Here is an 11,566-nt window from a genome sequence, read left to right as displayed (position 1 = left end):
GCACTGTATCTGGTAACAGAACTCATTACAGACCAAGCGTCAGGTTTCTTTCTCCCTTTTTAAAATGATTTCTTTGCGTTGTCCTCCAGGAACCTCTTGTGGGGTGAAGATGTCGACTGTAGCTGACTTGGCCTTTTCCTTGGCCTGGGGGGTGACTCCAATATGGCTGCTGTTTGTAGACCTGGTACTTTTGAACAGGAACTCATGACTATTGGTTCAATAATGATGGGCTCCCGAGTGGCGCAGAGGTCTAAGGCACTGCATTTCAGTGCTGGAGGCGTAACTATAGACCCTGAATTGACTGGGCGTGATTGGGAGTCCTGTAGGGCGGTGCACTTGTTAGGGTTTGGCCGGGGTAGGCGGTCACTTTAAATAAGTGTTCTTTACTTGCCTAGTTAAATGTGTGCTGACGTTTCCCTTACCAATATTTGGAGGAAGGTCACTGGAGACCTGTGGGGTGTGTCGTGGAAATTTCCTGTATTACCAAATCATGAGAGCAAGCCACACGCAAGTCAGTTATATCATAAAGTCCATATTTGAGCTTCACCATAGCCCTGTGACTCTCAGATCAATTCAGTGTCTATAAATTAATTCTCAGAGTGCTTAAAAAACAATTCTTAGTATCATTTATAGTGAAGACACACTCCTCTCAGCTCACATGACAAATAACAGATTTTTAGGAACATTACAAAGGAAGACTTTACTTGAGAGAGGAGTATCCCATAGCCAGACAGCATTAGCTATAAATTATTGTTCAGTTTGGTCTCCTAAACAAAGTTCTCCACTTCTTGGTACCACTTAGGACCAAAACATTACCTCATCCAATGGCATTTGTCAATTTGAGATACTCCCATCTCAAATACACCCCCTCCTGGACAAGATCAGAAAAGACAGTGAGCCTCCTAGGCTTTACACTAAATCAAGATAAGGACAACCTCAGAGGGGACATGTAATAGTTACAGACACATTCCCATAAGAAGACAAGCCTGACCTCTCCCCTCTGGGGCACAAGTAACTTTCCCCACATAAGCATACTTATGAAAATTGATAAAACATCTTATTTATTAATGTTACCTAAAGAATTTGGATTCTGACACAACAGGTGGAAGTTGTGTTGGTGGTTGATGTGGCAGGGGTAGAGGTCATGGTGGGTGTGAAGCCTACAGCTCGAGCCAGACTGGTTGCTTGTGGGATATACGGATGGATAATCCTGGGTGCTGCTTCATAAAACTGTTAAAACCAGTCTATGCCTGCCAACTGCCTTTCCTTATTCAATGTGTTTTGGATTCCCATCCTCTCCGCCAGGTCAACTGACCCGTAACCTAATTCCTATTCTGAACCTAGCCTAACCGTAAACCCTATTCGTATGCCATTTAGCATATGTTTTTATCCTAACCCCAAACCTTATTCTAATCCTAACCCTGGCTCCTATTCTAATTCCGCCCCTAATCCTGATAACTGGGGGATTATCTGACTATGATAACAGACATGTTATGCTAACTAGCTGGCATGCATTTAATTCACCTCAGACTCAATATTTTTGATAAACAGAAAACCCAGACATATGGCAGCAGATCCACAAGGTCTGCCATGAGAGGTGACTGTATAGTTCCCCTAAGGAAAAGCACCTTTAGTAAATCTGCATTCTCTGTGAGAGCTTCCCATGTCTGGAATACACTGCCATCAGACACACATAACTGCACCACATATCACACTTTCACAAAATGCTTGAGGACATGGCTAAAGGTCAATCAGATTTGTGAACATGGTCCCTAGCTGTGTGTTGCCGCTTTCCATGTTGTCTGTTGTCTGTAGCTTGTGAGGTGTGGAAACACTTTGTTGCTTTTATGAATTTTGTCTTGCTGCTTTTTGTTCTGTGTTGCTCTGTCTGCTACGTCTTGCTTGTCCTATGTTGCTCTGTCTGTATGCTATGTCTTGCTTGTCCTATGTTGCTATGTCTTGCTTGTTCTATGGTGCTATTGTCTATATTGTAATTGTTTTTAATAACCTGCCCAGGGACTGCGGTTGAAAATTAGCCAGCTGGCTAAAACCGGCACTTTTACTGAAACGTTGATTAATGTGCACTGTCCCTGTAAAAATAAAATAAACTAAACTAAAACTAAACGTTCTGCTCGTTAGGTTGCTAGCTAGCTAACTTGGCTAGTCAGTGCCTAAATTACAGCTAGATACAAATGATCAATAAAGAGATATCTTGCCGCATTGGTGTGGCAGACGGATTCCTGCCCTCAACATACTAACCTACTAATAAAAAAATCCAAATGTTTCCCTCTAAACAAATGGATGATTTATCTTAAGGCTTCCTTACATGTATATATCAAAAAACAAAATCTATCTAACTTCATTGGATTATATATACAACTTTTTCTAAATGATAAATAATTAAATACATTTCACTCAAAATTGTTTGATGGCATGACTTCAAAAATGTTGAAATAGAGGACATTTGTTGTTGTTGTGAGATTTTCAGGGGGCAGGGCACGCCTTAACCCAGGGTGCGTCTCGCCCAATAGTACCCTATATCCCAGTTGATTTGATGGTAAATTTACAACACTTCTAAGCGATGAATAAGAAATGGGAAAGTTCCAATTCCAAACAAGCTTAAGTCTCTTTCTGTACCTGTTCAAATTCTCTGGAAATGCAGTATTGCTTTCTTCCTTCCATGATATCACGAGCTATTCCATTACTTTTCCAGTGATTTTTTGTTTTAAAAAAAATGTAAATTTAGAAAGTTGGCATAAAAAAATTGTCCCGACAATTGAATCGCCTGCTGCGATGCGCTTTCATTTCTTGTCTCGTATGTCTCGTCAAATCAACAACAAAAATGGCTAAAACCCAGTGTTAAATATAAATTAAGTGGTTGAAGTGTTTTTATTACACATTTAGGACAAATATGAATTAATACATTTGAGACAGGTGGCAGTGCATACAGGCTATCTGTTTCATGTCTCAGGTAGCCCTAGAAAGCCAGCATGGACAGAATGCAATAATTGTCTCATGCCATATTATAATTGCACTCCTCTAGATCTGAAATAATTGAATGGTGAAGCTTGCATCCACCCAGTCAACCATAAAAGCAAGCCAAAGCAATTCAGGCATTCTTGAAAGTCTGGACAATCCTTGTCCTGCAAATAAAACTGGCACAAGATTAAGGGTGTGTTCCTCTGACCAGGCTTTGTTGAGGCATGCCAGATCTTACAACAAAATATCAGCTAACCACATATGTTATAGCAATCTGGTTCCTGACACACTCACTGACAACAAAACATTATTTATAAAAAAGCAATCTATTAATATGGTTTTTGAACACTATAGTTTGTTTACAAGCATGATAGCTGTACTTTTACTTTATTGTTCATGCAGCTTGGCGTTTCTCAACGAGTTCAAAGCACGGGAATGCATGCAACTAGTTACGACTTCACTACTGGTAAATTCAAATCTCCCACTTGGTTACAAACGCAGCATAAGTATCTGATAATTAATTGCAAGCCTGGAATGAGTTCATACTAATGATTTCCAGATCAGTGATTGATTTCCTGTGTAACAGGTGTAAAATGTACTTGATATATCTCACCAAAAATCCCTCTTATTTATTTTAATGTATTATTCAAAGGTTATTTTAAGATGTATTACATTACTTTCAAGAGTGAATTATTTTTATTGTATTTAATTTCTAAATTGTGTTAATGCTGTGATGTTCTCAACGGGAGCCACGCTCTTACTCCTCAGTTTGCTCAGAGCGTGATGAGGAGAGGCAAATATACTTGTATGGAGTCCAGACTGCAGCAGTAACTTTTGCCTCGTATTTGTATCCATTCCATGCAGTCATTAAAAGAGAGACAACTGGCTGAATTGTGTCCAAAGCCTTATCTTCCACCTACACCTTACCAGAACCCAACGCAGAAAGGTACCGGTGCAGAACCGGTTACATTGGTGCCGTGGCCCTGATCAACGTGGATCATTGTGAATCGCCGTTGATCAACACCAGCTTGGTCACCAGGTGGCCAGTCCTGACTTTGGAAATCTTATCACACAACTAGCCAACCAGATAGGACAGTCTATATCATCTCAAATTAGGATGGAAGGTGAGAAGAAGGAGGACAGGCTCAGAGCTCCAGTGCAGGCCAGACATTCACTGACACACCCTCCCTTAATTTATCCGGTATGAACTTGGTCATGCAGTCTGACGTGAGAGAGCCTCCATGTTTCAGAGGGGATGGGTCTGACAAGTACTCAGTACATGAATGGGAGGAACTCATGGACGTCTCCCTGAGAAAGAGGGGCTTGCCGGTCATAGAACAGTCACAGGAGATCATGTCCAAGCTTATGGGGAGCGCTAGAGACATCATAAAGATAACACTCAGCAGCAATACATCTCTGAAACCTCACGAGAACCCCAAAGTAATAATAGATATACTGAAACAACATTTCAGTGAGTTGACATATTCATCCATGCCTCTTGATGATTTTTACAACACTTTGCCAGTACTAGGAGAAAATGCACTGGAGTACTGGATCCGGTTGAACAAGGCAGTATATGTGGCCGACGAGTGTTTGAGGAGGCAGGGTCGGAGCACCGAGGACTCCAGCCGAGAGGTAATGATGATGTTTTTCGAAACACTGCCGAAATCCTTCTCTTTCTGCGGTTTTAAAGTTTAAAAAAGCCGTTAGGTGGACAGCAGCTTCTGCGGTTTTAAAGTTTAAAAAAGCCGATAGGTGGACAGCAGCTGAGATACAAGAAGGTCTAGATGAGTATCAGTCTGAAATGAAAGCCCAAATGTTGACCGGGTCAAAGCACCCTGCTGCTGTGAGACGGGTGGTCACACATGTACTTGAAGATGAAGTGACATCTTGTCCAGTGTCTCCTAACCAGAGTGAGGGAATTGTCACACCCTCTAATCAAACTGAAGGAAACTGCATGCAAACCTTGATAAGCTTACTTGATCGCAGAACACTCAGACAACAGTAAGACCGCAGCACCCACCTAACCAAGGGTACTCTTACAGGAAATATTGCAAGGTGTGTAACGGTTCAAACCACTCTACACTTGCTCACTGTAGAAGGGAGGGTCTGTGTTGGTCATTATTTGAGTCAGGTCACTGGAAGAAAAACTGTCCGAAGTCTGAGCCTAGATACAGTGAGGAGGACACACGAGCAACCAATGGAGCGGAGCCGTTAAACTAGCGGGCCCGCATTTGGAGGGGGGATATGCGGGTGAAGAGAAACAAACTCTCGAGTGTGATGAAGATTTAGAACGACGATATGTGAACGCATGTAGTACAGCACCAAAAGGGGTTTGGATCATAGCGCAGAATATACAGAGTAGCGCCATTTGATGAACTGTTTTATGCCCCAGTCACTGTAAATAACCAGTTCCAATTGAAAGGGATGCTTGACACTGGCTCCATAGCCTGTTCTTTAAGCGAAGCAGCAGAACAAAGAATGCTGGCGGAAAATATTAGTCTAGAGAAGAAACCACTATCAGAGCCAGTCATTCTCGTTGGTTTAGGGGGGGAAACAAAATGCATGTATGAAGTTGACCTTGATGTGTATGGGATTAGTTGTTTAGTCCCTGTGCTCATAGTCCCAGGTCAGCATGATGATCTCATCCTCGGTACAAACTTGATAAAACACCTTATGCATCAAATGAAGGGTACTGACGAGTACTGGAGCCTCATATCAGAATGTGCTTCGCAGCCATCATCTGCAGGTGAATACTTTTTGAACATGATGACTAACCTGACATGTTGGCAGAGTGAAGAAATGCCCAGAAAAATAGGGACAGTCAAACTCAACCAGGCTGTCACACTCCTCGCTAAACAAGAGCAGCTAGTGTGGGGAGGCTTCCCAACAGCGTGCCAATGTCTCCAGGGAGCAAGCACCATGCCATGAAATATCATGGTGGGTCGAGTCATCACACCCCTGTGGGGCGACAGGTGGGTGCCCATGAAAGTCACTAACCTATCGGACAAACTCTAAAGACAAATTGAAAGCTGGCTGATGTGTCTCCCTGTCTGGCTGTGGAGGACTTCAAGCAGCCCATTACAACCGACTCTGTGGATTTGAAGCAGAAACTGCTTGATGTAGGGTTGGGAGAGATTGACATCAAACCCTGTAAAACCAGTCAAGCATCAAGAGAGGAATTAGTTCAGTTACTTCTTAACTACAATGATCTGTTCTCCAAGAGCGCACTGCATCGTGCAAAGCCAAGGGCTTTGAGTATTGCATTCGACTCACAGATGACAGACCATTTCGCCTACCATATCGGAGGGTTCCGCCTGCCCATTACCAGAAACTACGACAAGTGTTGACGGAAATGGAGGAACAGGAAATAATCAGGAAATATGTTTGCGAATATGCTTACCCTCTAGTAATGGTGTGGAAGAAAGATGGTGGGCTTCGTATATGTACAGTTTTCAGATGGCTAAATGCAAGGACACACAAAGATGCACATCCACTTCCACACCAATCTGACTGTCTTGAAGCTCTAGGGGCTACACCTACTTCAGTACGATGGACTTGACATCAGGCTTTTACAACATACCTATGTGTGAGGAGGACAAAAAGTATACAGCCTTCACTACCCCACTGGGTCTGCATGAATACAATCGAATGCCGCAGGGCCTATGCAATAGTCCAGCTTCATTTATGAGGATGATGCTTAGCATTTTTGGAGACCTAAACTTCAGTAGCCTGCTGTGTTACCTAGACGACCTCTTGGTGTTTGCACCAAGCGAAAGACAAGCCTTGGATAGATTGGAGCTGGTGTTCCAGAGACTGAGACAGCACAACCTGAAACTGAGTCCAAAGAAATGCAATTTCTTGCGGACGTCTATGAAAGTTTTGGGTCATGTCATTAATGGTGACGGGGTGGCTGTGGACCAAACCAAGGTGGATGTGATATCCAAAATGACAAAGTCGGATCTAATGGAGGAAGATGGGTGCACTCCTTCATTCCAAGTCATGTTAGGTCGCGTTCCGAGACTCCCTGTTGATATAATGTTCAAGCAAGTTTTGAGGGATCCTGTGCTTGTTGACTATAGTAGCTATGTCAAAACACTGAAGTCCCATCTCCATGAAGCAGTGAGCATCACTCAACAGCATACAGTTAAAGAACAACAGAAACAGGCCAAACATTATGACAGAAAAGTCAGAAGCACTCACCTGAACAAAGGAGACAGAGTGCTTCTCGCTAAAAAAGGAGAAAGGGGAAAAGAGAACTTGCCGACAAGTGGGAAGCTAAGGTGTACACGGTCATTGACAGAAACTTACACACACACATATATAAGGTGGTGGATGATAAAGGAAACACCAAGGTGGTACATCGGAACCTTCTTCTAGACATCAGCTTTCTGCCGGTAGAAACACCTAAGGATGATTCACGTGAATCTCAATCAGATGGAGCTGTAGATCCAGAGTATGAGGGTCAGTCAATGGACCTTTCAGGCTTTGATGAAGAGGAAAGCTCTGGAGATATGACCAGTTCATGGATAAACTGTGGAGTAGATGACCCCGCAAATCAGGACTTTTCGGAGAGACAGGAGACAGTCAGAGATGAGATGGAGCAAGAACAGTCAGCGTACAGCTGCAGGGACAATCCAAATCAAGACCGTCAAGCTCAGTTATCTCTCAATAATGAGACTGCTGTTAGCATTCCTGACTATGACAGGGTAGCTGTAGTCCCTGACACAGAACCTTCAGGTATTCCTGACTCAATTGCACCCACTGATTTAGCAAGTGACCAAGACTTACAAAGACCGGGTTCACGTGATTCGCAAGATGTGGTCAGAACACGCACTGGCAGGGTAGTGAAATCTGTAAGTCGTCTTATTGAGACAATGGCTCAGAGACCATTCACTATGGAGGGCTTAGCCACCAAACTAGGAAAGTAGTCCCAGTCTCTTCCAACTCTGTTTTAAAAAAAGGTTTTCTTTATTTCTTCTGTTGTTCTAAGGAATATTCATGGATATGTAAAGCCATCTAAGTGATGTCGTTCTGCCCCTGAACAGGCAGTTAACCCACTGTTCCTAGGCCGTCATTGAAAATAAGAATTTGTTCTTAACTGACTTGCCTAGTTAAACAAAGGTTTTTAAAAAATGGTGTCAAGGGATAATATAATGTGAGGACGAGGGTTGTATGATGTACTTGGTAGCGTACTTGTCCAGGAGATTCCTCTGAATCTGCCTGCAGATAGCTTGTATAGCAGAGGACAAAGATGAAATCTTGGAGTTCACTTGTGCCAGTAGTGACTCAGTAGAGTTTGTTATCCCTTGAGTTCCATATCTTGATTGATATGCATTCAGGATTTTGGTGAAATTCAGGAGGGGTGAAACACAAACACAGTTGTAAAATATAATTGATGTATTTCACCGAAAATCCCTCATTTTGTGTTTTGTGAGACATAGGTTCCGCTTTGCAGACTACTTTATGGGGAAAATATGTAACTATTACAATTTTTACTTTTAAAACCCATACAAATTCAAGGATGTTTTCAGACCAGGAAATACCAAAACTGATGATGTTGGTATGTTTTTAGGTCTATAATTATCGCTCCTTGACCTTTCACAGGTGTTCAGAATTAAAATGATTAGGATCAATTGGTCCATAAATATTTCTAGTTTGTGGGCACTCCTAGATCATTCAGTCATGTCTCTCCTTTGGCAATGTGCAATTCTTTTGGCTGTCGTAGCAGCAAGCGCTGCCAATGAAGGTACGTCTAATAATGAACGCATAATATGATTATGTAGCGCTGATACCATGTTAACTTGAATAGGCTACTTATCTCATGCTGGCCGCCTAACAGACTAGCCAAGTTGTGGTGTTGGCTCTTGAGATGTGAATGATGACATTATCAAATTTATATTTTTAGATTTTAATGTGGATTGTGAGAAACACTCCATTAAAGTGACATGGAAGGTCAGTCCAGAGTTGGTTGAACATGCTGCCCGTCTTTTCCTTGGACACTGTGTTCCGTCCACATTTTCTGTTCTTCCCACGGGAGAAGGGATGGCGACATTCCACTACAACCTCAATGGCTGTGCCATCAAGAAACGGGTAACTCTTGTCTAACTCTTGACCCAATGTATGCCATTTTGGATCCTGCGACGAATAATGCTTCTCCTTCTATTCCCCAGGTGACTGGCAAAAAACACATCTATTCAACCAGCCTGACTTACAGACCTAACCGAAAGCCCAAACCTGCTGCTATTAGTCACCATATTAAGTGTGTTTACATAAGGTAACCATCTATGCCAGGGGTACTCAACTCTTACCCTAAGAGGTCTGGCCCCTGCTGTCTTTCGGTTCTACTTTATCATTAATTGCACACACCTGGTGTCCCAGGTCTAAATCAGTCCCTAATTAGAGGGGAAAGATTTTTTTTTAAATGCAGTGGAACTGAGTTGAGTTTTAGGGCTCTATTGGGTGTAGTGTACTCTAGCTATGGTGTTGGAATCAAATCTTCCTAAGCCTTTGCCACCTTCATTATTAAACTAAACATTCCCCCTTGTATGTAGACCTGAGGGATGGATTCCCCCATTCCTTATCCCTGCCTATGGTAGTGCTGAGGGTCATGGAGGATTGGTTTTCCACATGGCACTCCTCAATGGTGAGTGACTCATACAACATCAATTAGTGTAAGAATATGTTCAGTCAACTTAACTGGTAAAGAAATTCCTAGCAGAGGACACTGCCCAAAGCTAGTTGAAACCTGTGGCTGTACAGTACGTATGAGCATTGTGCCCCTTCCCCTCTCTGTTGCATGTAGAAGACCTTACTGGTCTGGCTAAGAGCAGCCTGTTTCCCCTGGGCTCTTTCATCCCCATCTGGGCAGCAGTGGATCAGAAGGACCATCAGCCCTTGCTGCTGCTCTTGGAGGAGTGTGTGGCGGCCACAACACCAGAACTGCAGTCTGCGAGCCTGGTGTACCCCATCATCACCAACAAGGGGTATGTACCAGACCTGGCTATGGCCATGTAGGGTGCACGTTTTGGTTTTTGACTGCCTAGCGCTAAAGTATTGAATACATTTTAAAGTTAGCTTATTTGCTGGATGGAAGTTCTGTTTGTCTGCTCATTGCACAATGCATTTTCAGTTGCCTTGCAGATGGGAAGACTGGGAACTCCAGGTTCCTGCCTAGGTACCACTCGTCTGCTATTCTGCTTTACCTGCAGTCCTTCAAGTTTGCCTTAGGCGAGGAAGTGAGTGGACCACAAGTTCTCGGTATGACTGGGTTGTTTTCATACTGTAGCTCTTGACTGTTCTCTTATTTCACCCCAGGTGTATATTCATTGTAAGCTTGTTGCATGGGACCCTGAGGTTTTTGATATAGAAAAGAAGGCCTGCCACTACATTAAAGAGACTGGAGAGTAAGTATTGGTCACATAACGACCATAATGACGTTAGTGCCAATGCAACAGCCAACTTTTTTTATTCATAGATGGGAGCTGCTGGACGACCCGTCTCAAAGTGACCTCTGCAAGTGCTGTGACTCGAGTTGCAAGCCTCGGTTGAAGAGGGGTGTGGATTCAGGTATTTTGAGGCACTTCATTTCAAGCCTGACTAAACTGTAGTTCCATATTCATTTGAGCTGATCACTCTTGAGTTCTGATGGGACTGCAGCTTGAAGTAATTTATATATATATTTTTCTCAGAACCCCAGGGCCTGGTTCAAAACTCTGTTCTTGGACCGCTCACAATAGTGGAAAACTCTGAAACCCGGATCCCCAGTGAATTTGTAAAATATCCTACTGTAGAACAAGGTTGGTGATTTTGGCATTGAAGACTATAGTTTACACTTGGCTTTTAATTGTATCAGCTTTGATGCCAAATGAACTTGAACCTGTAACCTACTCATCTGTCATTGTGTTCTGTATTCAGTTGACTGGTCGGTGTAATGGTCTGGAACACTTTGCTTGTCAGGTGTGTGTGCTGGTTATTTTACTGTAAAATCCCCCAACGGCAATGAGATGCATGTTACTAACAATTCTTCAACCTGTTACAGGGATGGCTGTCTTTTCTGTCTCTACAGCCATCTAATTGTAGGTGGCCTGAAGGGTGCATCACTTTCTACTATCCCCAGTATGGATATGAAGTCCTTTGACTTGAGCATGTTTCAATAAAATGACTACTTTACAATGGTGTTTGTTTCTAATGGTTGTCAAAATGCTATGATCCTGATGAGATGTACCCTAAATCCAGTAGTGCGGAGCCGGTATCTACACAAAATAGCCAAGAGGTGACCATCTGGTTGTAAGATACTTTTTCAGCAGTAGCCCACCCCAAGATGAAATTGACAAGCCAAGTTTAGGGATTGTAGGTGGCTGATGGCCATGCTTAGGTAACAATTCAGGAAAATGGCTTTAGTTTAAATGTGTGTGTTTTTTTAGGAGAGTGCCCATCAGGGGAATATACCCCAAAGATTATCTTGGTTTCAGTGTCTTTCATACCTCACTGGCAAATGTCTACCTTTCTAACAGTTTAACTAGACTATCATTCGCATAGATTGAAAATCCCAGCAGTTCAAGAGCAAACTGTTTTTGGCACATTC

The 11,566-nt window shown here is 42.8% G+C and overlaps 1 protein-coding gene across 1 annotated transcript; it reads left to right on the top strand.

Moving 5' to 3' along the window:
• Positions 1-8,571: 8,571 nt before the first annotated feature.
• LOC124009208 lies at positions 8,572-11,151 on the top strand. Its single transcript, XM_046320768.1, has 11 exons — positions 8,572-8,728; positions 8,888-9,072; positions 9,153-9,256; positions 9,534-9,625; positions 9,785-9,965; positions 10,112-10,217; positions 10,297-10,385; positions 10,457-10,548; positions 10,671-10,778; positions 10,897-10,938; positions 11,021-11,151. The coding sequence occupies exons 1-10, from the start codon at positions 8,602-8,604 to the stop codon at positions 10,911-10,913; spliced, it is 1,101 nt and encodes a 366-aa protein (XP_046176724.1). The 5' UTR covers positions 8,572-8,601; the 3' UTR covers positions 10,914-10,938; positions 11,021-11,151.
• The last annotated feature ends 415 nt before the right edge of the window (positions 11,152-11,566 follow it).

This window comes from Oncorhynchus gorbuscha, linkage group LG22 (genome assembly GCF_021184085.1).
Source record: "Oncorhynchus gorbuscha isolate QuinsamMale2020 ecotype Even-year linkage group LG22, OgorEven_v1.0, whole genome shotgun sequence".
NCBI classification, from domain to species: domain Eukaryota; kingdom Metazoa; phylum Chordata; class Actinopteri; order Salmoniformes; family Salmonidae; genus Oncorhynchus; species Oncorhynchus gorbuscha.
The sequence above is the reverse complement of the archived record's forward strand: the minus strand, read 5'-3'. Positions and strand labels throughout refer to the sequence as shown.